The 24216-nt window shown below is 50.5% G+C and overlaps 9 protein-coding genes across 9 annotated transcripts; 5 read left to right on the top strand and 4 right to left on the bottom strand.

Moving 5' to 3' along the window:
- Nucleotides 1-425: 425 nt before the first annotated feature.
- Nucleotides 426-778, bottom strand: CC1G_07050 (hypothetical protein; the record flags this gene model as incomplete). The annotated part of the gene is made up of 2 exons (XM_001836351.1): nt 426-607; nt 685-778. The coding sequence occupies 2 exons, from the start codon at nt 776-778 to the stop codon at nt 426-428; spliced, it is 276 nt and encodes a 91-aa protein (XP_001836403.1).
- A 191-nt stretch (nt 779-969) lies between these two features.
- On the top strand, nt 970-2195 carry CC1G_07051 (hypothetical protein). Its single transcript, XM_001836352.2, has 8 exons — nt 970-1195; nt 1247-1266; nt 1322-1350; nt 1403-1490; nt 1546-1638; nt 1697-1820; nt 1881-1964; nt 2016-2195. Exons 1-8 carry the CDS (start codon nt 1057-1059, stop codon nt 2066-2068), a joined length of 630 nt encoding a protein of 209 aa, XP_001836404.2. The 5' UTR covers nt 970-1056; the 3' UTR covers nt 2069-2195.
- CC1G_07052 (hypothetical protein) lies at nt 2161-3557 on the bottom strand. The gene is made up of 10 exons (XM_001836353.2): nt 3515-3557; nt 3368-3448; nt 3261-3315; nt 3124-3213; nt 2990-3073; nt 2870-2940; nt 2705-2817; nt 2452-2646; nt 2315-2388; nt 2161-2261 (listed from the first exon to the last, which is right to left on the bottom strand). Exons 1-10 carry the CDS (start codon nt 3534-3536, stop codon nt 2171-2173), a joined length of 876 nt encoding a protein of 291 aa, XP_001836405.2. The 5' UTR covers nt 3537-3557; the 3' UTR covers nt 2161-2170.
- Nucleotides 3558-3959: 402 nt separating this feature from the next.
- CC1G_07053 (hypothetical protein) lies at nt 3960-4483 on the top strand (the record flags this gene model as incomplete). The annotated part of the gene is made up of 4 exons (XM_001836354.2): nt 3960-3971; nt 4023-4205; nt 4254-4325; nt 4376-4483. 4 exons carry the CDS (start codon nt 3960-3962, stop codon nt 4481-4483), a joined length of 375 nt encoding a protein of 124 aa, XP_001836406.2.
- A 4359-nt stretch (nt 4484-8842) lies between these two features.
- On the top strand, nt 8843-9588 carry CC1G_07055 (glutathione peroxidase; the record flags this gene model as incomplete). Its single annotated transcript, XM_001836356.2, has 3 exons — nt 8843-8944; nt 9230-9403; nt 9463-9588. The coding sequence occupies 3 exons, from the start codon at nt 8843-8845 to the stop codon at nt 9586-9588; spliced, it is 402 nt and encodes a 133-aa protein (XP_001836408.2).
- A 480-nt stretch (nt 9589-10068) lies between these two features.
- On the bottom strand, nt 10069-11481 carry CC1G_07056 (hypothetical protein; the record flags this gene model as incomplete). Its single annotated transcript, XM_001836357.2, has 1 exon — nt 10069-11481. The coding sequence occupies one exon, from the start codon at nt 11479-11481 to the stop codon at nt 10069-10071; it is 1413 nt and encodes a 470-aa protein (XP_001836409.2).
- A 5413-nt stretch (nt 11482-16894) lies between these two features.
- CC1G_07057 (hypothetical protein) lies at nt 16895-18350 on the bottom strand. Its single transcript, XM_001836358.2, has 8 exons — nt 18322-18350; nt 18131-18264; nt 18027-18072; nt 17483-17975; nt 17402-17423; nt 17275-17338; nt 17137-17209; nt 16895-17080 (listed from the first exon to the last, which is right to left on the bottom strand). Exons 4-8 carry the CDS (start codon nt 17573-17575, stop codon nt 17015-17017), a joined length of 318 nt encoding a protein of 105 aa, XP_001836410.1. The 5' UTR covers nt 17576-17975; nt 18027-18072; nt 18131-18264; nt 18322-18350; the 3' UTR covers nt 16895-17014.
- Nucleotides 18351-18574: 224 nt separating this feature from the next.
- On the top strand, nt 18575-20310 carry CC1G_07058 (PH domain-containing protein; the record flags this gene model as incomplete). Its single annotated transcript, XM_001836359.1, has 4 exons — nt 18575-18652; nt 18764-19054; nt 19119-19754; nt 19822-20310. 4 exons carry the CDS (start codon nt 18575-18577, stop codon nt 20308-20310), a joined length of 1494 nt encoding a protein of 497 aa, XP_001836411.1.
- Nucleotides 20311-21573: 1263 nt separating this feature from the next.
- Nucleotides 21574-23999, top strand: CC1G_07059 (hypothetical protein; the record flags this gene model as incomplete). Its single annotated transcript, XM_001836360.2, has 5 exons — nt 21574-21684; nt 21754-21855; nt 21908-22196; nt 22258-22371; nt 22443-23999. The coding sequence occupies 5 exons, from the start codon at nt 21574-21576 to the stop codon at nt 23846-23848; spliced, it is 2022 nt and encodes a 673-aa protein (XP_001836412.2). The 3' UTR covers nt 23849-23999.
- Nucleotides 24000-24216: the final 217 nt, after the last annotated feature.

The following is a 24216-nucleotide window of genomic DNA, read 5'->3' on the forward strand; positions in this document are numbered from 1 at the left end:
ATACCACATCATCCCACTCCTTTAGAAGACATCGTTCTCCTCGTTCTTGCCTTGGAATGACAATTGTCGCCTGCTCAGTGTAGGAGTTGAGAAGTCACTTGAAGTACATTGAAGTACAGGGCGCCTTTGTCCTTTAGACTGTGCATCGTCTTCAGTTCAGTGAGTCCCATACAAACTGGCTACATGCTAGCCCATTACAAGTAGTGAGCCCACTGAAGTGCTTGTAGCCCCGGGACCTGACAGTTACGGATGATGTTAAGAAAATGGATCTCTTTCGAGGCGTTTCCGGTAGGGTACGTCTCGTCTACACAGAGTAATATGGCAAAGAATTCGACAAAATTCTATTGGCACTTCGGTCAGCTCAGAACCAAGAGAAGGAAAACACCACGAACCTAGGGTGTAAATTGAATGGGAATGAATGTATTTTATTGAGTTTCGTCCAATTGCCTGGCAGCAGCGGCTTCGACATTTGCAAGGGTTTTCCGTCGCCGTTCTTCGATTTGTCGCCTCGAGTCTGCGATAATTTCAACCGCCTTTTGGTCCCAATGGTATGCCCAGTACCCTGCATAACCAAAGACACCCATTGCTATCGCATGTCCGCCTGGGTCTGTCGTGGAACAGAACAAACAAGTCAGATCCCACATTCGCGGAACCAGCAGGAAGCCAAACTGGTTCGGGACGCACTGGAGAAGAGGTTCCGTTGTTGAAGAGCGAGCTGGCCAAACCTCGCAGCGAGACCGAAAGTTGCGAAGCCAAGAACGTTTGCGAACAGTGACATGTTGGTGTTGGAACGACGACGACGACGACGGGCGGAGGTGTATGGAAGACGTCGAGGACGATGACCAGTGAGTTGTCGACAGTGTTGTTAGGATCCAAAGGTGACGCAGGCGGTGCCAAATAGGGGGCACAGCCGCTTTGACGCGATCATTAACAGGCACCGCCGCTCATCGCGAGCCATTTCGTGTTTGGGTTCTTTCAAGTTCTATTGCAATCGATAAACCATTTACAGCTTTCTCTAAACCCTCAGTACCTTCCCCCTCCCGAACAAAGATCATAATGTCTACAGAAGCATCGAGCTCAGCAGGACCATCAGCCCCTGTCGTGGACGTTTCCCCAGTCCAGCAAAAGGTTAACACCGCGAAACAGCTGAAGGACAATGGCGATCAGGCGTTTAAAGCAGGAAAGACGAAAGAAGGTGCGTGAAAGGTCCTATAGGGCGTACTCAGGATCTAATAAAAGCGTGAAGCGTTGGGCTTTTACCATCAGGTATACAGAGTCATTCGCTATTATTAATAGCCATTGTGAGCTGAAGTCATTACAGGCCTTGATGTATCTACACGGTCTAGACAAGTACGTTTAGCTCTGAATAATCACCCCGGCCTGTTCATTATTGGTCTTTTAGGAATGCACTTCAGAGTATTGGGATGGGCTCTAAACCAGCATCGCCCGATGAAGCCAAGGACGGGAAAGACGCCAAAGTGAAGACGGAGGTAAGTCATGGCAGCCATATTTGGACGCGACTGTTGATACAAGCTCGCTATCAAGGTCGACGAGATCCTCGAGAAGGTCTACGCCAACATGTCTGCATGCCACTTGAAGAACGAGAACTGGCAGAGAGCGGTTGATACGGCAGACAAGGTGCCCCTCGTCTGGTTCTGGCTTGTTTAGCATCACTCGTTTACCACCCAAAAACCAGGCTCTCAAGATTAACGAGAACAACTTCAAAGCAATGTTCCGGAAAGGCAAGGGACTCGGACAGCAAGGATTCTTCGAGAAAGCCGTCAAGATCCTTGAGGAAGTGAAGACGAAGAACCCATCAGGTGGGTGCATTGTGTGTGCTCGATATCGACGTCGCTGACACATTGGCGAATGTTGTTTAGACGCAGCTATATGCGACCAGGAAATAGCGCGTCTTAGGGTCATTGATAACGAACGAGAAAGAGCCCACAAGCAGAAGCTCAAAGGTAACCCCGAACAATTCACCGACCTTTCGAAATAGCTCACCAATTGTGTAGGATTCTTGAACAAGGACAAAGCTAAGGCAGCTCTGGCTGAAGCACATTCATGATTCAACGCCGCAGTCTGTGGATTTGTCTACCTGCTTTCGATCATTGATATCCAGTTTTCGCATGTGATCGTATCTACTAATCCGACCCTTGCTCGCCGTTCATTATGTCAACTTCACCACCTTCTCAGAAACGAAGTCCCGAACATCGAAGCCCCCCTCGGGAGGAGTCACTACACTGGCCTTTTCCAAATAACTTCACCAAGTATCAGCTTCGATTGCATGACCGACAAGAGAATTCCTGCGTACCTCAGTGTGTCTGTAAGAACATTCGTTGGGATTTCCAAGATGTTAGATGGGTATCGAACGGTCTTTAGCCATGCCTTTTCACAGGACAAGTGAGCAAGGAAGCGGTAGTGAGCGTGAAGTCTGATACAGAGACCGACCTTAATGTCTTCTTCAGGGTATCCAAACTGTTCTTTGATGAACTCGACATTGTCGTTTGCACGGCGTTCTTCCGAGTCAAATTCGTGAACGAACTTGTCCAATCTTTGGAGGAAGGATGAGGTCGCTTCCGGCGATGCTCGGTCAGGATGTGCGGCAATGAGCCAGGAAGGCCAAGGTGTTGGGACGGATCCGATCTTGAGGGTGGTGGCCGTATGAATTCGAAATACGGTAAAAGGAGAGGGTTGCACGCACAAATCGAGCTTTCCCGGCATCCACAAAAGGTTTGGTGGTGAACCACTCCCACATGAAAGCACTGGTTGACCCTTCATTGACCGAGTCGATCAAGCCATGGATGTCGTTATTGACTTGGGACATGGTAAATCCTGAAAATCCAGCATAATTGGTGGTGCAATCTACCTTGGAATTTCAGGTCGTCAGTTGGCCAGCCCTGTTGCAGAGCCATGACATAGGCCATGATCTGGCTTCCACTGTGATACGGTTAGCAACACGACGGTTTAAGCGAACCTTTCAACATGCCTTCCATATCGCGAGATACCTAGGGTTGTTCCCTTGAGGTCGGGAATACCATTGTACTCCGCCTTGGTCCCAGTGATGACAGCCCTTGGGGAGTGGGTTAGAATTTCCAAAGCATCCCAGGTAGAGTTCCGCACCAGTTCAGAGGGGTCGCTACGTAGCTCCCCACGAGCTTATAGGCCTTGGATCCTTTCGCAATTCCGGTAATAAGGGCATCTGTGAGTGCACTGAAGCGAGTCAGTTCTTATTCAAGCCGCTAAGTGGGCTTGAGTACATTGCAATGTCGATCTCGTCGTTCGTGAGTCTCGAAATCAACTGCCCAGTTCCACCTTGATCTAGCATTAACATAGATCACATCCAAGCATGAGAAACGAGACTCACTCGGACATTCAACGAGAGTGAACGTGGTGCCGTTGTCCTCTTTTGCGAGCTGAAGGAGAGGGCTCGAGAAGTGTTCGCGAACTGAGGGAAGCCGGTTCTGTTAGTATTGCGTCGTGGAATGGCTGTTACCGCGATCACTACGCCTACCATATCCAACGCGAAGAACCATTGCTTTAAGAACCGATAAGGTTAGAGATAAGTTACAAGATGAGCTCAATCTCTCGAATGTCGTCTGGATTGAATTTATGGATTCAAAGATTTTACGTCAGAGCGTTTGAGTTTGATGCTCGCGTGGCGCGTTTAGGGGTAAATCAATATGGGGAGGAAATCTCTCCTGCCACCAGTTTATCCCGCAATAAGTTGTAAATATCATACGGACAGCGTCACATGAATACGGTGGCTACAGCTGGTCTACTCCCACTCAGTGGTCTCTGCGGAAACGACCGCTTGAAGGTTATTGATTGGCATTAGCGTTTGAAGCAAACAAAGCGTCATGCCGAGTCGTCGCGAACTGGCCATCGAGCTTTGTTTCGTTCTTCCATACACGGGCAATTCGGTCGCGTCAATGCGAAACTAGCACCTTTCTGGAACCATGAACCCAATTGTGAGGACCGACAATCACCGGAAACCAGCAGTAACGACGCTTTTACTTCAGAAGTACTACACAAATGTTCAAGACCTTCGAAGTTACTTGCTTGAAATCCTTGACACTCCCTCGATTGATACAGTGAAGGATGATGAAGCGTTCCGGAGCTACATCTCTGACACAGTGGTGGCGAGCCGCGCTGTTGGATGCAGGCGGTTTACCGTGCAAGCTGTCAACTACGTTATGGGAGAGGTCGGTACCAGGTATATTTTTGCCGGGCCTCGACTAACGACAACGTAGGTTGTTGCGAGAGCCCAGTGTCAACTCTTAAGAGAGAACGCCAGAAGTGTCCTGACCATTGGCTACCTGATGGTAGGTTTTCTCCCTAACCTCTTAAGGCGCTTTCTGACCCTTTTTCGCAGGGCCACTCTGAGGGTGACCTGGTTATGAAGGATAAAAACACGATTGTGTCAGTCTTTGATAGTCCAGAATGGACGACACTCCTTTCAAAGTACGACTCACCATCCTGAAAATTGTATGCACTGCTAACGACGAGGCAGAATCGGGGTCGACGCAATGCTTCACTTGTTGACCGAAACGTCCATATTCATTCCCTTGCCCAACGGGTGCCTGTGTCAGGTCACCGGAGAACCCCTTCTATTTCTGAGACCGCTGGCCAAGGACGCGTCGGTCGATGGCGAGACACGTCCTGCATGCACCAAGGCAGTGAAGCGAAAATACCAAGGAGACTTAGGCACGAGTGCTCGTCCACACAAACGGAGAAGGTTGAACAAACCCCCAGTCACCCCCAAATCCCACTTGGAAGTTGTCCAGTATGTACACTCCGGGAACTCTTCCTTTCCCTTGCTCATACATAACTTAGATCTACGCCAGCCGACATTATGTTTGCCAGAGCGAGGCTATTTTATGCTCGCCCTTGCTTTATCCCTCGGACCAACCATTTTGTAGTTGGACTTCCCGTCAACCGTGAGCCTGATTCCAACAACCTTTCTTCAAGGCCTGATCAGGATTGTTTTCGGCAGATGTGCTCAACAGGATCCATCCTTCATACAGTCGAGAAAGGAGGGACCCCCACACCCCTTACCAAGAACCTGATCACCGAAAGCAGGCCGAGAATGTTCGCCATTTGAGCAAGTACATCTTTCCCGGTCAATATGGCCTCCAGACGCCGTTTCAATCATTTTCAGGCAAAAAGGACGCGTTTCCCTATCCCGATTATCTCGACAGGGAATCAGAAATTGAGGCAAGTCTTAGTTTGCTCGCCGCAGTATAGCCAGTAACCGTGCCGGGAATTTAGATTCTTGGTTCTTGCAAAACGCCAAAGCGGCTTAAAGGGACCATGGCTATGGTTGATCAAATACTATGGCGCCACGAAAAGTGTAGCTATAAGGCACTGAGAGACTTGGCCTGCCCGTCGAAGGTCTGTGGTCAGCCCTGGCGTATGATTTGACTGACACATGACGGCAGATTCCAACGGAAGGCGACGGGGATATCGTCCACAGTAGCATAATACTGGTAAGAACGTAAAATGTTTTGGTTTTCCGCTCTCACCTCTCCGTTAGGAATTGGTCTCTGAGTCATCTATGCAACTCGCGACCCAACCCTCTTTGCGCTTGAGTGACGTATCTTTGGATTCGAGTGGACAGTCTATTCGGCCCATCGGAGGAACTCAGGCTAGCGCGCACACGCGAAACAAGCCTCGATTCATCGAGTTTGCTTGTACTCATACTGAAGTGTTTAGATACGTTGCGCTGGTCACCACAGCCGTCATCCCGATGTCGTTCTGGGGCGACAGGGCAAACTTCAAACGAGTCATGAAAGGTTGTCCCCCAGTTCTTGCTCCTCTGATTAATTCCTCATTATGTCCCTCAGTTGTGAAGCGGTTTATAACATGCAGACGCTATGAAACATTCTCTTTGCACTTCGCTTTGCAAAACTTCAGCACAACCGCTTGTGAATGGTTGGCGCCTCCCGGAGAAAAGGCACAAGCACAGAAGAGGGTTTCTGTGTCCGATTCCCTGAAGCGGAGAGAACTCCTTGAAGAGTTTTTGTTTTGGTACTTGGACGGTTTTGTGACGCCGCTGTTGAAAGTAAGCCCCAAGTGCTCATGTCATTCCGTCGCCGAAAGATAACGCGTTTGCCAGACCACCTTCTACATAACGGAATCCTCTGCCTTCAGGAACCAGATCTTGTACTTCAGGCAGGACGACTGGAAGATATTATGCGAGCCGCTGCTGGACCGATTGATCCACGGAATGTTCGAAAGAATTCCTGATGTACGGCTTCTTCGCATCTTGAGTCGAATTTGGCACTGATTATTGTAACAGAAACACGCGAAGGAGATATTGAGGCAACGGTCCCTGGGTTTCTCATTCGTTCGTCTGCTTCCCAAAGAAACCGGTGTGCGACCCATTGTAAATCTGCGCAAGAAGAAACCGATTACCACCGTAAGTGGCTTGCTTGTCGGTACAAGACATTGTGTGCCTAAGGAGCGGGCTCCGAAGGGTAACTATACTGCCGATCGGTCAATCAACCAAGTGCTGCAGACTGCCTTCAATATTCTGTCATATGAAAAGGTGGACACCTACTGCCTTCTCATCAGGGGAATGCTGACTCTGACTGCTCCCAGAATATATGGACAGAACGGCTAGGTGCCTCGGTGTTTGGCTCTGACGAGGTCTATGCCAAGTTATCGGCGTTCAAGAAGCGAGTGTCGAAGTCAGAGAATGGTTCTCTGTCAGTAAATCTGCTCTTCCGATTCTTTGCAACACTCATACAATGCTTCACAGGCCGAAGCTGTACTTCGTGAAGGTGGATGTACAGGCATGCTTCGATAGTATCGAACAAACAAAGCTGTTGGAGATTCTTCGAGAGCTGATTTCGAAGGCAGGGCTGATCCGCTACAGTCATTTTCTAGGATATTGCTCACGTTTCAATAGGACACTTATGTCACCCAACGCCATGGCCAACTCCATTTTTCCGCAAATCGCATTAAGAGAACGTTCGTTAGAAGGGCTTTTCCCAGTGGTGGGTTGGCCAGTCATTCTGCGCCCTACATATCCCGATGACCCATTATATGCAGGACACGACACGCACTTTGTTAAAACTGCTCAAGATCTTTCACGGACCTTACGGAACATCATTTTTGTCGACCAAGTGAGGTATCCTGAGGAGACCAAGGACAACATCCTCGAGCTTCTCGAGGAACATATCACGGACAACACGGTCAAGGTGGGCTTCCGCTCGTAGCTGGCGTTTCCGAACATACTCGAGCTCATTCTGCTCAGATAGGCAAGCATTATTATAAGCAGAAAGTCGGTATTCCTCAGGGATCAGTACTGTCGGCCCTCCTTTGTTCTTTCTTCTATGGAGACCTCGAGCGTCGGACCATGAGGTTTACGGAAGACATAGAAAGTGTATGTTGTCCTCAGATGTTCACCGCTGCATCCATGCTGACAGCAGTAACCAGGTTCTGATGAGGCTCATAGACGACTATTTATTCATCACGACGAGTTTGAAGAAGGCGAAGGCTTTCCTCGAGATGATGAATAACGGACATCCTGAGTACGGGTGCTTCATTTCCAAGGACAAAACCTTGACCAACTTCGACTACGGCACGGACGTTATGAACGTTGTTGACCCCAGCTCGTCAAAGAGTGCGTGCCTCACTATTCCTGACCATGACTGCTTTTCCAATCCCATACAGACTTCGCTTGGTGCGGTTATTTGATCAATATGAGAGACCTCTCTGTGACGGTCGATTATTCCCGTTATGCCGGATGGGGTGAGTCCTATCTCAAACCCCTGTCGATCATGCTAATGAAGAATAGGGATTAAGAATACCCTCACCGTGGTTCGAGGTCGACAATCTGGTGCAGTGTTCAAGCACAAGATGCTGTTGTAAGTTCGGCCGTGGTTTAGGAGGTACACTCCATTCTCAACGCCTTCGTAGATTTGGTCAAGCCAGGAACCATATCATCTATTCAGCTCCGGATCTGAATCCTGAAGACACTGTGTATCTGAACTTTTATCAGAACTTCCTCTTGACAGCTTTGAAGATGCACGAGTATATCCGAGACGGAGGCCTTTCGCTCAAACAGAATTCCACCTTCATATACAGTAAGTTGCAAGAGTCCACACACAATGAGGAGTGCATGTATAAACTTCCTTTGACAGAAACTATCCAAGAAACTATCGAGTACTCGCATGCCTCGGCGATGGCGCAAGCGTCACGGAAGAACATTGGTGGGGAGAAGCGGTGGCGTTTGAAAAGGTTGGCAGTGTTGTGGTAATGCCCCCGCCTTTCATATCACGATAGCTGAAGTTTACAGACTGTCTCAGGCTTGGAAATCACGCATTCCACTATATCTTAAGGAAGAAACCCCACGGATATGCAACCGTCTTGCGACATCTCGAAAGGCAATTGGGCAAGCTGTGCAACAGATTTTACAAGAGACGGTTCAAGCGTCTGGTAAAGGAAGGACACACAGCTTTTGATCTTTCTATGACGTAGTAGAGACGCCGATGTAAGCAAAGGGACAATCCAGCTTATTCAGAAGTGACGATGTGGGGCGGAGGAGGAAGCGCTGGATCGAGCATGATAAACGCCCAGATCATGATCCGCGCGGACGGAAACCGAATGTATTGCCGGTGATGACGGTTGGAATTTTTTGTTGCAAAGTAATTCCCGGATGTTCTGGTAGTGTAGGGTACCTGATCACGTTGCAATGAGAGTTTTAAGGGGCTCTGTATTGTGCCAGCTGCCACCATCTTCTCGCATTATTTCTGTCACTGTTCCTCCACGTCGTATAAGCCGCCAGCTTTTTACGCCTTCGCCGCCACGTCTCAAACCAACCCAACGATCGACAATGTCTACTGAATCATCTTCTGGCTTTTACTCTCTGAAGGCTGAACTGCCCAATGGACAAACCTACGACTTTGAACAACTTCGTGGCAAGGTTGTGTTGATTGTGAATACTGCATCCAAATGGTTTAGTCCCACCTTTCAGTTAAAATGTGTAGGATTTACTGACCGATTTTAAAGTGGATTTACTCCTCAATACAAAGGCGTGTTCTCATTTTAATGGCGTTCTTTTGCTTGGAGTGACATTTTTGCCCTCAGGTTTGCAACAACTGTACGAGAAGTACAAGGATAGAGGATTCACTATTCTCGGCTTCCCTTGCAACCAGGTTCGTCCTTTGCAATCGCGTTAGGGAGGGGGTCTGATCGGCCTCCCATCCTTTCCCCCCTCTAGTTCGGTGGGCAAGAACCTGCGGACGATGCTGGTATTCAAGAATTCTGCACGGTGAACCATGGCGTCACTTTCCCCCTTATGAAGAAATCCGAGGTGAACGGAGACAACACCAACGAAGTTTATCAATGGCTAAAGAGCAAGAAGGCTGGTTTCTTGGGCCTCACGAGAATCAAGGTGTGTGCTGTGCCGCCTTACCAGTTCTTTCTCCTAAAAGCTCAATGGCGGTTTGGTAGTGGAACTTTGAAAAGTTTTTGGTCGACAAGGAGGGAAATGTTGTGAATCGCTGGGCCTCAACCACATCCCCTTCGTCTATCGCCTCTGAGATTGAGAAGCTGTTGACCGAGGAACCGAGATTGTAGAAGACATACCGTGATTTCCGTGCATAATAATCTAAGGTTGACCTTTTTTTTTTTTTTTAATCTCCCCTTTGTCTCGGCTTTATGCCCAGGCCTCACATGGAACTGCAGTCATACGAATCGTGTTCGCAGTAGTATCTAGACTTGACATACACCATCGGATATTTGTACAGCAAAGCTTACAGGTACTCGAATGTCCTTTCCATAACTAAGAGTTTGTGGTGAACAGAAAACGGAATAGTAATGTGGCCGGAACGCATGCCCACGTAAGTCGTGAAGGGTCGTAACATAAATATGAGAACCCGAGAACAAGTCATCAAAACGACATCAGGCACATATAGTCCATTTGGAGTGAGAGAATAAAGATAAAAGGCAAAAGTACCACGAGCAAGAAAAACGGACCAAGACAAGCGCAAGGTCAGTGGCAACAAGAAAGCGGGATGGTTGTGAAAGGATCCAGTGATGTATAGGACGCTCCTGCCGTTATGACGATTCAATCGAGCTTTGGCTGACTCTATTATCTGGATTGGCGACGAACAGGCTCCTCCGAGGAACTAGCCCATAGTCCACCATGTGCCGTTTCCCCTTTCTGTGTTTCCCCTCATCGGCGCCCTGGGATTGCTGTCGTTCGTATGCCTGGATCTTGGCAGCGACATCCCCGCTAGGAGAAACGGGCAGTGGGCGAGAAGCTGCTGAACTCCCAGAGGCAGGGTTCGTGTAGAGTGCCACAGGAGGTGTTACAGTTGTCGTCGGGGCAAACGCGATAATAGATTCGTGGGGATCCATCTCCGTCGGTGAGGCGTACGTCGCAAACTCCTCGTGCTCCCGTTCCACAGAGAGGTCGGTATGAATACTAGATTCTGCGGTCGATTCTGTGCTTCCACGTCCACGACGGCTCCTGAAGCTCTTAACTCGCTGGACTACTTCCATGGTGCCACCTATGCGCTCGATGGCTTCCGAATCCGCTGTGCGGAGGGATGACATAGATTTACCGTGCCTTCCTGCGTAGGGCTGACTGTGCTCCTCCCGCTGCTGCTGTTGCTGAGAAGAGCCGGAAGGAGTTGGAATACTTGGACTAGAGCGTTTGGACTGTGGTGAATCCTTGTCGGGGGAGCGGGAGTGGACGCTTTCGTCAATCGTCACTAGCCTTGGAGGAGGATTGGGGTCGCGCAGCGAAGGATAAGCCACTGATCTTCCAGATGCATCACTCTTGCGACGCCCGAGACGGGACCACCATGAATCGCTGCGATGGACTGGTCGTTCTGTCGTGGACGGCAATAAATTGGATAGTAGCGTTGGTGATCGTGGTGGCTCGACATGAGATGTGTTCGATGTCGCAAGGGACCCCGTTGCGGAGAATCTGCTGACATTGTCACTGGAAGAGGCACCGCTCTCGGGTGCCGGCAAAGTGCTTCGCGATGTTCGCTCTGACAATGGGCTGAGAGGGTGACCGACATGTTCCAACGGAAAATTTGTCCGCAATGCCAACGGAGGCGCTCGTGGAGTAACAAGGCGTACTGGGTTGTCCCCTTGATAAGACGTATCTGAAGCCTCATGTTGGTCCTCCTTGATAGGGTCGGTGAATGGATCGGTGTAGCTCGCATAACTGAGGGCGCTTCGAGTGCTGATATGGCTGGCCTCCCGTCTCGCACGTGGCCGTACGGCTGCATATCCTGTTTCTTCATCGTTGGCAATGGGCGTTCCGTCTGAGAACGGATCGGTTTTCTCTCGCCATGGAGTGGAGCTAGTCGTGGAATGACCAGTGATGCTGGCGTCACGACTCCGTTTGCCACCACCCAAGAAGCTCATGAGTGACCACGAGCTTCCTTGTGACCCGTCTCGACGCCGGGTTTCATACCATGCGCCAAAATCGTGTGCGTCTTCGTCGTCCAACATATTTCGCCGCTCAGGAAGTTCCCGCGGGTTACGGGACTTTAGTGACCCAACCCCTAGGAACAGACCCGCAAGTCCATGAAGCCTTCCTTCCTTCCCCTCCACCATACCACCCGCGCGTGGAATGTCTCGGTGCACTTGGGAATCATCGTCGCCGAAACCGCCTGGTAAGGGTATGAATCGACGCTCATCCCAGAATCTCCTGTGCCTATGTCGTCGATAATAGTAGCCGGTGGCCACGACGAGGATGAGGGCAATCACGCCGACCGTGGTACTGACTGCGATGACAATGCTCTTCTTCTTGCCCGCTTCCGGCTGTTGCCCATCGGGGTTGTCGGAGTCACTGTCTGTAGGGTGGGGAGAAGGATTTGCCCCACCTCCTGACGTTGGCTTGCCTTTTTTGGTGGTGGTGGTTGAACTTTCCGAAGGTCGAGTTGCAGGGGGTAGCGTGGGCGTAGGTTGGGATGTTGGGGGCGCGTAAGAAGGGACCCAACGCTGACTGCCTGTATCGAACACTTGCAAAGCAGGAGGCGCTGGGCCTGATGATTCATATCCTGCGATTAGGACAATAAGAAAGGCTGTCACAAGGAATGGGCAGAAGTACACTCACCAAAGCCTATCACGACTTGTTCACCGTGAGCGACTGCGAAATGGTCAAAACGAGACCCCAGGTCTGAGAGCTCGTCGACTCGATTCCATGTCGCAGGACTTTGCGAAAGATCGAGGATCCAACCGTCGCCCAAGGCGTTTTGGAAAGAAGCATCTGCGCCACCATGGATAAGAATTTTGTCAGGGGCTATAAGGGCGGTGGCGAAGGCTCGCCGAGGACCCGGGACGGAGTCCGACGAAACTTCAAGCTGGCTCCAAGTGTAAGGTGTCTGGGTCGTGTCGAGGACGTAAATCGTTGAGAGCTGTAGTAACCGCCCTGATGAAGAGCTGTAGCCTCCGAGAACGAGGATACGACCGTCGGCCAGTGGTATAGAAGCATGTCCACATAGCGCAGGAGGACCGTTGTCGGAGGGTAGTTCTGTGAACGAAGAAGATTCAGGGTCAAGAACCCAGCTATCCGAAAGACACATGCGGGACCCGTCAACTCGCTCCCCTCCGAAAACGAAGACCAGTCCGGATGGAAGAGTGGCCGTGGAATGACGGATCCTTCGTCTCGGTTGGTTGATCAAGGCTGAGCTGTCTTCTAGTCGCCAATATGGGCCTAGTCGATTGAAGACATCGAGAATAATGGCTGTGTCAGTGGACCCAATTGGTGAGTTGGGGTCCGTTTGGCCTCCTACGAGAAGGATTTCGTCTCGGTTTAGGGCCGACAGAGATGCCCAAGCTAATGCGGGTCCCTGGGATGTAGAAGAGTTCGAAGAACTACTGACTAGTTCCCAAGGCGGCCGGACTGCTGGGAATGGGGAGGCGAGAGAGAGGTATAAAATGTCGTTGGTGTTTGGGGCAGAAGTGTAGGAAAACGAGTTGAATTCGTCAACCTTTCCTCCAAACACGAACAAGGCATCGTTGACAACGACTGTAGCTTGTCCCCATCTAGAGATAAGATCTCAGCCAGTGTCTTGCACGGGGAAATGACTTGAACTCGCCTGGATGTGGGATCATAACACCATGTTCCGCCAATCAACAAGTTCAGGAACCATAGTATCCCCGACCGCCGCTGTATGATTCTTGATACCATGACAAGGGTGTAGAGAAAACAGAATTGGAGATTGAGCTGCAAGACTTTAGAGAATAAGAGTTACATGAAAAGGCGTGACGTTTATCGTGAAATATGTCGTGAAGCTGGAGTATATGTCGTTGGTGGAGTCGAACCTGGGAGACCCCCCCGCGCCTGTGCTACCTCCACACAGCCACACATCACCATCACTGGCACCCTTATTTGGTCTCCACTGCTAATTAGCGTCGACATCTCCCGATCGAATCCTTTGCACTCTGGAACTCAACCGCTCCTCCCCCTGAGCATCGAAAGTCCACCGAATTCTCGCGACGCTTTGCTCTCCCAACACGGAACGTATTCACGACATTTCCTCTGTCCTGGATTTGGGGTTGGAATGTCTGTACCCTCTGTGAAAGCGCGGCGAACTGCATGGGACTATCAGACGAACTGTCTCCAGACACTCTGGAGGAACGAAAAGAACAGTCTATATGTGGGGTCTGGTCTGGCAGACGAACTGCCTCCAGACACTCTGCAGGAACAAAAAGAGCAAACTGGAATATGTCTCCCGCGCTGTTGCATTGGAAGACGGCTGCTGGATGATGGATATTAATGTCCCCTCGATATCCCGCTGCAATTGGTGACATTCCCCGTTAACCCCATGCCGTGCGCCTTTGCAAAGATCGTCCGGAAAACTACTACTGACGAGATGGAAATTGATTCGAAAGGTACAGGCGGCGTTTTCTTGCGACCAGTGGCCAAGGGTCCCCAGCTGCAATGTACTCACATACGAATATAAACTTCCTGACCCATGTATCAACCACGGTTTCCAGTCTGTTTCACATTGAGAGGATACTCCAACGAGGCCCTGTCATGAACAATAGGTGGCGATAAGCATTCTTCCGGAGCAAGGGGATGATTCGACACTTCGAAATCTCATACAGGCGCCGACGACAAGCGTCATCGAAATCATCGCGGACTTCGAAAAAACCGACTACCCTCGATTAGGCACACTCTGGTGATGTCCTTCTCTTGCATCTGCTGCAAGGAAATTCTTCGCCCCGTCCTTCACAATGCAAGTGTGTTATGGGCACATACTTTCTGCGGTTCAGACACCCAGTGGTCATGAAAGGCCTGCTGCGTCTGACGGCAACCCGCCTAGTAAATTCTAACTTTGCTGCAGGCTCAGGGCAAGTGGCAGTCAATAGTGAAAAAGATTTTGATCGACTTATGCTATTTGTCCCGAGAAGTTTGCTGCGGTTCCCAGAAGCTTACGCTAGTCGAGACGGGGAAACGGATGGCGCTTCCTTGGACTTTCGGCCCAGTACTCTTCTTTCCATGATTAAAGGTCCCTTCCCCTGATGGATTCGAGCAAGTCGAATGTCAGTTGATAAGGAACATTCAATCGACATCATGTCTTCCGCCCCAGCATCGTTTAAATTGCATAGCCATGAGGGAACACGAACGAGAAGCCTCCTCGTGAAAGCTCCTGTTAAGTCTGTCCACCAAGGCCTACAACAGCGCGCTGTTCAGTTAAGGTAAAACAAACTGCTAGGTCCTGCGAAGGACCACTGCATGTCACGTTTCAACTTGATCACCAATGATGTTCAGCGACCATGGAATGATTGTAGAGGCCTTTGAGTTTCTTATTACGCCGAAAGCTTTCGAATGCCATTGCATTTGCTAAACTTACGGAAAGACAAAAGACTAGCCAGTGTTCCGGCTGTGCATGATTCAACACGCTTCTATCACTGTCAGGATCGACCGTTACCTCGTATCCAATTACCTGAAGTTAGCGGCCAGTGCAACATTAGAGTTCGTTTATTCTCGTCAGACCGAAAACGAGGCGAATGCACCGCCCAAATGATACAATCCAGATCTACAGACGCCCGTTCGAACGTTGTTTAGGGGCCAATACGCACCATCGAATGCAGGCATCACTGATCGCTCTGATTTTCGTTGAGCGGAAGCAAATGGCCAGCTTGGCAAGTGTCAGGGGTCCTTGCATTGTTACTTGACGCCCAAAATGCCCAAAAACGCGAGGTTAGCTATGTATCAGCGCTTCCAGGATCCCGAGTAAGACAAGCGAGGGCGATGACGCTATGCGTGGAAAAGATGCACGAATGATACACGCGACTGCTGTACAACTCGGCCAGCTGCGCTTCTCTGGTTAAAACCGATTAGACGCCGTTATCCTCAGCAAGCGCTGTACATTAAAAGCGTCCCCTCCCTGTGATTCGAAGTTCGGATCGTGTTCCCTCGCAGTCCGATACCCAGGGAGCCCAGTGCTCCTCCCGCAAGTATTTGGGTCCATTTCTTTGCCTTGTTGCAAATGAATAACCACGGCACTTCCTCGTTGAAATCCACCCTGACTTCTTGGCAGCACGCAGAAGAACACCTACTGCCTCCCGCAGATCTTGCCATTTAAACTTGGCGGTTGCCAACCAGCGGGTCTTAATGCCATGTGTTCTATCCTCCTTCGAATCCTATCAGTGGCGTATCTGGAGAATTCAATGTAAAGGGAAGTGGCTGTCTCTTTCGTATTCAAGAAGTAGCAAGGACTATGCTTACCCGAAGTACGACCTGGCAGTTGGCCTCACGATTAAGCAACGAGGCAAGGTTCGCTTCACAGCCAAAAGTGAAATCTGGGGTACAGATGTATTTAGGGCCCCAGAATTACGCTATGCTCGTACCCTCTAGGGCACCGTGAAATCGTCACAATGTAGAGCAAGGGAAGCCTAGTACCTTACCTTCTACGCGCGGCCGTTTACGGCCATTCGGGATACATGGCTATCTCACCGATGCTAGCTGGATTGCGAGAAGGGGGCTCGGCGAAGATACAGAATAACCCAGCTTCCACCCCGCAGTGTTACTAGGCCTATTATACACCCTTCTTACATGTCAATGCCGGGAACAAACACATCGCTGACTGACTATTCCACTGGCAGCGGGGTCAGCGAATACTACATTTGCGTCGGAGGTGCACACCCGTTCCAGCATTTGAGCGATATCCACTGGGTTCCAGGTGTAGAGCGTCCCCCTCTTGACGTTAATGTCCATTGCGCGGCTTATCTATAGCACACGGAACTTGCTGCTTCATTAACAGCTTTCGGAATTCAATATTCGAGGGCGTGGTAAAGGTGCATGTTTCGGAAGCCACACATATTCATGCTTGGCCCGGAAAGCCACTGTCTGGGATGGCTACTTTCAATAGCCAAGGACTATTAGATTCAATTTGGCGCCCATGTCGTTTCCCTGCAAAAGCTGACAAGCCTAGACCAAGGGCGCTAGTAAAGGAGGTCATATCAGATGAACGATGGTTGGCGCTTAGCCCGATTCCCTCGGTTTGTCCCATTCGCCACGGATATTTTATTTTAACACTTGTCTGTCTGGGACGTGATGTACCGAACCCTCGAGTATCGCAAGTACGGAGACTATAGACAGGGGGCGTTGTCGGCGGTGTTAGAAGGATGGCAAAAAGGACGTAATTTGTTGGAGACACCACAGGACCACGGCAAGCGCTTTTGCTACAGCTCCGTGGTGATCGATGGAAGAACTACTGAGGGAAACGAGGTCTCCACATGGTATAGACGCCCTTCTCTGTGACGACACGGAAGTGGAGCGCCCGTGGAATCCTGCCCTTGGTAAATCATGTACTTACCGATGATCCAGAAGATCGGCTTTGCAGGTTCTCTCTGTTTCCGCATGGCAGGAATAGTCGAGGATTGTAACTTAGGAGCTCGCAGATGCCTATGTCAAAGAAAAACGCATTTGTGATTCCTGTTATACATTGGCATTCTTAAATTATCTTCCTTCCCTACAATTGTAGTGTGACTGTTATCGATCTGGCGTTCCTGGGGTACTTCGACTGATTTAGGCGGCAGCCTCAATCTCAGCGACGTATTTCTTAGAATCTTCGTCACCGACTTTGTTGAGAATCTAAAGACGGTTTAGATTTGATGGGTCAAGATAATTGGGACGGGCCTGAGACACACCTCGAGGAGCTTCTCAACGTAAGCCTTCCAGGAATCCTCCTTGGAGGTTCCCTTGACAGACTCCCAGGCATCCCTGGAAGCAGAAAGGATCGGGGTCAACTATAAGGAGACAGAGGGGCTTATTGAAGGCTAACTGACCACTTGGCTTTTCCAGTGAAATCGAACATGCCAGGCCTGGTGGTGGTGTTATCACCAATGGTGCCTAAACACACGAAGTAACATAAGCATCCGTTCTCCGTCGTACTCGCGGACAGAGGGTATGTACCTTGCTTGAAGTACTTGTAGAACTGTAGATCTCTTTGTCAGTTCTCCGAAATTGAATCAGATCTCCATCCCAAAGACTCACGAATAGCTGATCATCCTGGGAGGGTTGGATAGGCCCATCCTTAGGCAAGCTCCTGACGATCTCAACGGCCTTGTTGAACTTTGCCTCAGACATGTTGGAAAAGACGATGGCGAGGAGAACTGAAGGTGAAGTCCAGTGAAGAAGAGAGAGCCAGAGGCAGCTGGTTTGGGTTTATCGCGGCTGCGATCGCGAAAAGCTCGTGATTCTTCTTGATCTCATGAATTTGGCCTGATTTGGCAGTCTGATTTCAAAGTACTTACGCGTCGGTCGGATCCGACGGACTCATTTCCAGCCTCCAGGGGTCCAGACAGGACGTTCCTCAGGGAAATTGAGGGTGCTCATCGGCGCTTATAGCTCGGCATAACCAGCGGTTAAGATCTGTGAGCATGGAGAAGGGATTCTTCATTTTGGGAACCTCGAAAGACCAACACGACAGGCAGGTTGACGGGCAGACAGTCCTTGAGGTCCCGAGTTGTTGTATGTAAGGACCCTTCTGGTAATTTTGATTGAAATAATGTGAAAAGTGAAGTGCGGGAAGTCGAACCAGTGTTATGAGGCGATCCGTTGGACATAATAACCTATCCTGGAACCTGACGTTAATGCAGCTTTAGCCTCTCTTTAATGAACAATGACGGGGTTGGAACACACTGTCGGCACTCTTCCCGCTCGGTACAGTGGCATAGCATTTGTGAGCTCAAGTTGACTTGGGCAGAGGAAGTCCAGTGGGTGTCACATTTGGAAGGTACCAGCAACTCGGTAGGCGGAGTGGCCAACGAGCCCCTCTGGACCAAAGGGGTAAATCCCTCCCTCTCTCTTGCTTTACTTTTCAGCCTACCCACCGTTATTCCAGTACCATCGCCTCGAAGACAGTTCCAGCTTGCGCTTGAAGCTTGAGGATGGCTGTGTTGAGGACGCGTTACATAAAGGCACGTGAGAGATCCCACGAGCGGCCACCAGAGCAGTCAGTGGTCACGCAGTACCGATCACTTGGCACCCCTCCATTGCCATCGACAATTCCAACTCTCCGACGGCCACGACGACGAAAGTATTTCTAGCGGCTTATACAGCTGTGGCTGCTGCCAACGCCCAAAAATGTCTCCAGCTGCGGTTCCCCCATCACCTCAAGAGATCCAACGAAAGTTATCAGTCCATTCAGTTTCGAGACCTAAAGTAAGTTCTTGGTTCCCTTTTTTCGGCAACGCAGACCCAACCTAGGATATACTTGAACCTTTTCGGGTGTTTCTTGTTTATGGTGTGCTGTACTTACCGGTTCCCTGTCAGCCTGCGCTAGGCCATGTATCGGGAACGGAATCAGACTCGGATTCAATCCAGACGCCAGACATCCTAAGCGGTACTCTGGCTCATGGTGGATTCCCTCATCTTGGCAACCCCTCTCAACAACCACCTTTGTCGTCAATTGCGGAAAGGAGATCAGCCAGTGGCGAGGATACGGACGAGGAAGATGCAGTCGAGGGTGGATGGAGGACTCCAGATCTAAGACGACCACGAAATTCCATCGACGAGAGTGTCCTCAAGTCCGGGTACCTTTGGAAGAAGGGCGAACGACGTAAGGTGAGAACGAGTCTGACATTGACCATCTGTAATGATAGCCTTACGCCGTCGCCCCTCCTCGTAGACGTGGAAAAAGCGGTGGTTCGTCCTCCGGCCAGCGCATCTCGCGTATTACAAGAGCAACGCGGAATATCAAACCCTCAAGTTGTTGGACCTTTCCGACATTCATTCATGCACACCTGTCAACCTGAAGCGCCACGATAATGCGTTCAGCCTTATTTCCCCCAACCGAACCTTCTATTTCCAAGCCGACAGTCCAGAAGATGTCCGGTCATGGGTCGCAGCGATCGAAGGTGCTCGACAAACACTGATGGCAACCTCGACTCAAAACTCTGCTTCTACTCCCATACCTATCGCTCGTTCGTCACAGGCCCACGGAGGAGGGGCTGGAACTGGAGGAAAGGTGCTCACCATATCCTCGTCCCCCGGTCATTTACACCCTATCACCTCCTCCGATTCTGAAGATGGTGGGGCTGGGGGAACAACCACCGGTCAACGCGGTTATCACTCTGGTTCTGCTCCTTCACCTACTGCCATCAACTTTTTAACTCCATCGAAACCTTCGACTTCGACTACTGCAAACCCGTCGAAAGTGATTGTTTCTGGTTATCTCATGAAGTGCGGGTCCAAACGCCGCAACTGGCGTAAGCGCTGGTTTGTCCTTACCGGCGAGAAGCTGGTGTATTCAGGAAGTCACATGGTAAGTAATGATTACTAGTTTCATGATACTTGTTGTAACAGATGGTTGATCTCCTTGTCGGAAACAGGATCCCAAACCGCACAGAACCTTCCCGTTCAGCGAAATCCTGGATGCGTTAGAATATGAATTGCCGGCGAACCGGCATCCCCATGCACATTCGGCGACCACGTCTTCACCACCGAGTTCCTCGGCTGTTCCTGAAGTGGACGAGGCGTCCGGATCCCACACCTTCAAGATCGTCACCACCAAACGTACGCTTTTGCTTTGTGCTCCCAGTGAGGAGGACGAGATCAAGTGGTTAGGGGCAATCAGAGCATTGATTGCTCGCCGATCAGATTCTGGCGTAGTCCCCGGGGAGTTGAGCAAGTTGGCGATAAGCTCGGGACACCACCAACATGAAGGGAGCGGTGGGAGTGGAACTGCGACGCATGGGCTGTCGAGTCCCATACCGCCTGCGAAAAGCAAAAGCCGTCGAATGAGTTTTGGTACTACTAGCCTAGGGGGTGGAGGAGGGTCAACGTCGGTTGCTGAGGGAGTTGAGGTATCGAGAAGTTGAATCTTGATGGTCACCCGCTGATATGGACGGATTTCGCGTGCGCTCGGACAATGTTAGTGAATCTTCCTTTCGTTCGTTTTCTCTTATTTTATCGAATGGCGTTTTACCTCATCCTTTTACCACACATGCATGTCTTGCCATGATATCTGAAACGTACCCGTACTTGCCGATTCCTTTTTTTTTCGTATCATACTGTCTATTCGTTTGAGCTTTATTGGTTTTGTAACTGGAATTGGCCTATCCTACGTAGCAAGTGGTTTTAATGTTTTCGAAATCGATTCGTGTTGCGGCCTGTGCTCACTTCAAGGCGGCTGTGAGTGACCGGCCACCTGGCGACGGGATGTCTTTGTTCTTTCTTGGGTCAACCTGTGCAGGTTCTAACCTGACGTTTTGTCGATGGTTGCCAGAGGCTTCCCGCGAACAATTGCAATGCCCTTCAAGCTGAAAAATGTCCTGTTTGGGAGTGTTGGACCTACAACGCTCAATGTGTTGACCTCGGAATGTCTAAAACAATGATAGGAGGCATGTTTTCTTTTTATGTAATGCCACTGGAAGGTGACCGTTAAATGAGAAGGTGATACCCCGCGATCTGGTGCCGGAATAATTGAACAGCTCCAGACATTGTGCCAGCCTAATGTTCGCGAAACGGAATTGAATAGTTACAGCACGCTGAAGTGAATCCAGGCAATCTGTCCACAGGTTTCGAGTCCATCGATTTCCGACCGTGTTACGAATCGAGAAGGTGACGGCGCTATAATTAGCGTTTGCTGGGGCTTTGTACTTTTTTTGGGTGTGGGGCAAGGCAGCATACCGTTTGGTATAGAGAACATGAAGCGGGAGAGGTCAAGCTTTAAGGGAATTGTGAACGCGGAAACGACATATATGGCACGCTGTCGAATAAGCTTTGGAGCCAGAGGGCAGGGAGGTTGAAGGGCGCTTGATTCGAGAAACGCGGTAAGCACGTGACCTGTGGGACCCCGAACACCCCAATTATTTACGTAATACGTGAGAGGAAATTAAGAGAGCGTGATAGCAGGTTGCACAGGCGTCTCCCTTTGCATTGGTTGTTCCCTTTAAATCTGCGATGGAGATGGAGGGTGTGTCTTTAGCCTGACCTCCCCACACCACTGCAACTCTCTTGATTCTATTATTTTCTCTATCCTCTCTCTCTTCATCGTCTGTATCCATAGTCTCAACGCCCACTGTATTCTTCAACAAAACTCCATCGACGACAACGCCCACCACTGGCACTAGCCGCCCAGCATGCCAGCCAGTCCAAAGGCTTCCCAGGCAAAGAAGGCCGCGGCCTCTGCAAAGAACAAGGGGGCCGTCCGTGCAAAGACCGGTTGCTATACGTGCAGAATCCGACGAAAGGTGAGAGCGCCCACGTTTCTCGACGAGCGCCTGGAGCTGTTTGACTCATTAGTGGCGCCTTTTTTTCAGAAATGCGACGAGGAGCGCACAGAGCGAGACACGTGCAGGACCTGTGAGCGTCTGCGTCTCGAATGCTTGGGCTTTGGCGCCAAACGGCCCGAGTGGCTGAGGGTAAGCTTTTTTGACGCCTGTGGGTACAGCGCTTGCTCATGGTCAACTCTAGGAAAACAAGAATGTCGTCCTCCTCCGCGACAAGATCAAGGCTTTCCTCGCGTCACAGGGCCTCATCAAGGGCCACTCAGGCACTGGCTCTCGCACTGCTGAGCAGGGACACATGATCTTGCAGCTCTCGGGAGACCCAAGCCAGTCCCACTACCACAGCTCCTCCTCGGAGAGCCCACCTTCAAGGACCCTCTCCCTTTCCTCCGACGATGACCGGCATCGCCTCGTCACCTCTTCCATTCGTGATCAACGTGAGGACTCAGCCTGGTTCAATCCTGGATACGGCTCTGGTACGCCTTCCCCTATTTTCGTACAGTGGCATGCCACTCACACTTCTATTCCTTCCCTCAGGCCTCCATTCTCTCCATCGCTCCGACTCGCCCTTCTCGAATGCCAGTTACGACGAGGTTTCACCTCATCACGCCTACACACTCCCTAATTCCTCTGGTAGCTTAGTTGACTCATGTGAGAATCTGTACCACTATTGAACGCTGTAATGACCTGTATTTTAACACTTGATTTATTTGTTTTCCCAGCCCGCCTCTCCCCTGCAATCCGAAGTACGTTCTCGAGGTGGTATACCGAAGTGCCAATCGACATCATGGACAACTTGAACGGTCTCTCAATCAGCGGCTTCGCATCAAGTTCGACAGACGGCCACGCCACCAAGGACCCATCTACAATGTTGTTCACGATGCCCACCAACTGGCTACCAAGTGACCTCGTCGAAACTTCAATCGAGAACTACGTCCAAATGATCGCTGAGATTCAGTATCTGTTGGGAGACCGCAAGACACTACCGCAGATGATTTGGGATTCGTATCGGTCGCATCCCAACTCGAAGGCGGCATTGACATTGTTGAACAAGGTGTACTGGAGAAGACAGCAACATCCAACCCAACCTGTGCTCACCGACTCGGAGATGCATTCGAACCTCGCCGTGTTGTTACAAGAGCTAGAGAAAGGAAGATTCGACGACCCTGACGATGCCATCGCGGCACTACATGGAGTCTCCATGTTCCTTTTCGACGGAGGGCAAGGTGCCTGGCGCGACTTCCTCAAGCTCGCCACTAGATACGTGAAGAAGGTCCTCCACAACCCGCAATACACGAGTCCCAAAGACGCTCTCCTCTTCGCCACTGCCAAAGATGCATTCATCGTCAAGACAGCCATCTGGTTTGACGTCCTCGCTTCCATCACCACTCAAGAGCCACCTACGTTCATCCAGGAGATCCGAACCATGTTCGGTCCTGTTCACCATGGCGTCTACAACTCCCAATTCGATACTGACCCTCAGTGTTCGATGATGTCGCCCATGGGTTGCGAGAACCGGGTAGTGTGGGCGTTGGCGGAAACTTCGACCCTCGCTCACTGGAAGTATACAGAGGATGTCAGGTGCCGACTGAGCGTCAGCGACCTCGTCATTCGGGCACAAGAGATCGAGAACGTACTCTATCAAAAATCATACGAGCCGATGCCTGCGTCGGGTGAGGACGACAACGACATGGAACAACTCCGATTCCTGGCCTCGGAGATCTTCCGATGCTCTACGCGGCTCTTCCTCTCGGCTGTGGTGAACAATGACCACCCACAAGTTCGACAGATCCAAGATCTCGTGGACGAGTGCATGGCGGTGTTCCATAACTTGTTCAAGACACCAACACTGGACCAGTTCAAGGTTTCGAGGTCAGTAATCCGAAGCACAGTGTTCGGTATTTACTTGGTTGGTGCCCTCACCCACAATCGCCAACACCGAGAGCACCTGCTGGAACACATAGAAAGAGAATCGAGGGGCCTGCATGGTGGCGTAGGGGAAGGAGTGGGGAATTGTGGGTCGATTCGAAAGATGCTAGAGCACGTTTGGAAAGAGTCGGATGCTGATCCCGCAAAGCCTGTTCCGTGGCGGAGGGTCCTCAAGGAGTATCAAATCCTCCTTGTCTGAAAATCAGTACGGTGGATCGCAGGAAGTTCGCTCTGCATCCTTGCTCATCGTTACCCAATGGCCGCCGACGCTTTCGTTATCTCGTGTTTCAGTGATCACACAGTCTTTCGCGACACGGCTCCTCACTGACAGCCCAAACCACCATTTCCTACTCGAACCATCCTATCATCGCCATCGCATCATAATCAACATATTCATCAACTGCACATATCCCATCACAAGTTCACCAATCCCTGATTGACGAATCCTCCTCCTCGGCTTTGGGTGCTGCGCAATTCAGTTGTAACGGTTTCCGGTTTTCAAAGTTTCTCCGACTTTGTGGTTTTATCGTTTCTTTCTTTCTTTCTTTACTTCTTTACCATATACTC

This window comes from Coprinopsis cinerea (genome assembly GCF_000182895.1).
Source record: "Coprinopsis cinerea okayama7#130 chromosome 4 map unlocalized cont3.4, whole genome shotgun sequence".
In the NCBI taxonomy this organism is placed as follows: Eukaryota; Fungi; Basidiomycota; class Agaricomycetes; order Agaricales; family Psathyrellaceae; genus Coprinopsis; species Coprinopsis cinerea.

Coding starts and splice junctions, on each gene's coding strand:
- CC1G_07057 (XM_001836358.2), bottom strand. CDS start 17,575: ATGTCTGAGGCAAAGTTCAACAAGGCCGTTGAGATCGTCAGGAGCTTG. Junction 17,339..17,401: donor CTACAAGTACTTCAAGCAAG/GTACATACCCTC, acceptor TCGTGTGTTTAG/GCACCATTGGTGATAACACC. Junction 17,081..17,136: donor ACGTTGAGAAGCTCCTCGAG/GTGTGTCTCAGG, acceptor AACCGTCTTTAG/ATTCTCAACAAAGTCGGTGA.
- CC1G_07051 (XM_001836352.2), top strand. CDS start 1,057: ATGTCTACAGAAGCATCGAGCTCAGCAGGACCATCAGCCCCTGTCGTG. Junction 1,821..1,880: donor GAAGACGAAGAACCCATCAG/GTGGGTGCATTG, acceptor AATGTTGTTTAG/ACGCAGCTATATGCGACCAG. Junction 1,965..2,015: donor CCACAAGCAGAAGCTCAAAG/GTAACCCCGAAC, acceptor CCAATTGTGTAG/GATTCTTGAACAAGGACAAA.
- CC1G_07052 (XM_001836353.2), bottom strand. CDS start 3,536: ATGGTTCTTCGCGTTGGATATG. Junction 2,941..2,989: donor GGTATCTCGCGATATGGAAG/GCATGTTGAAAG, acceptor ACCGTATCACAG/TGGAAGCCAGATCATGGCCT. Junction 2,389..2,451: donor ACCCTGAAGAAGACATTAAG/GTCGGTCTCTGT, acceptor TCCTGTGAAAAG/GCATGGCTAAAGACCGTTCG.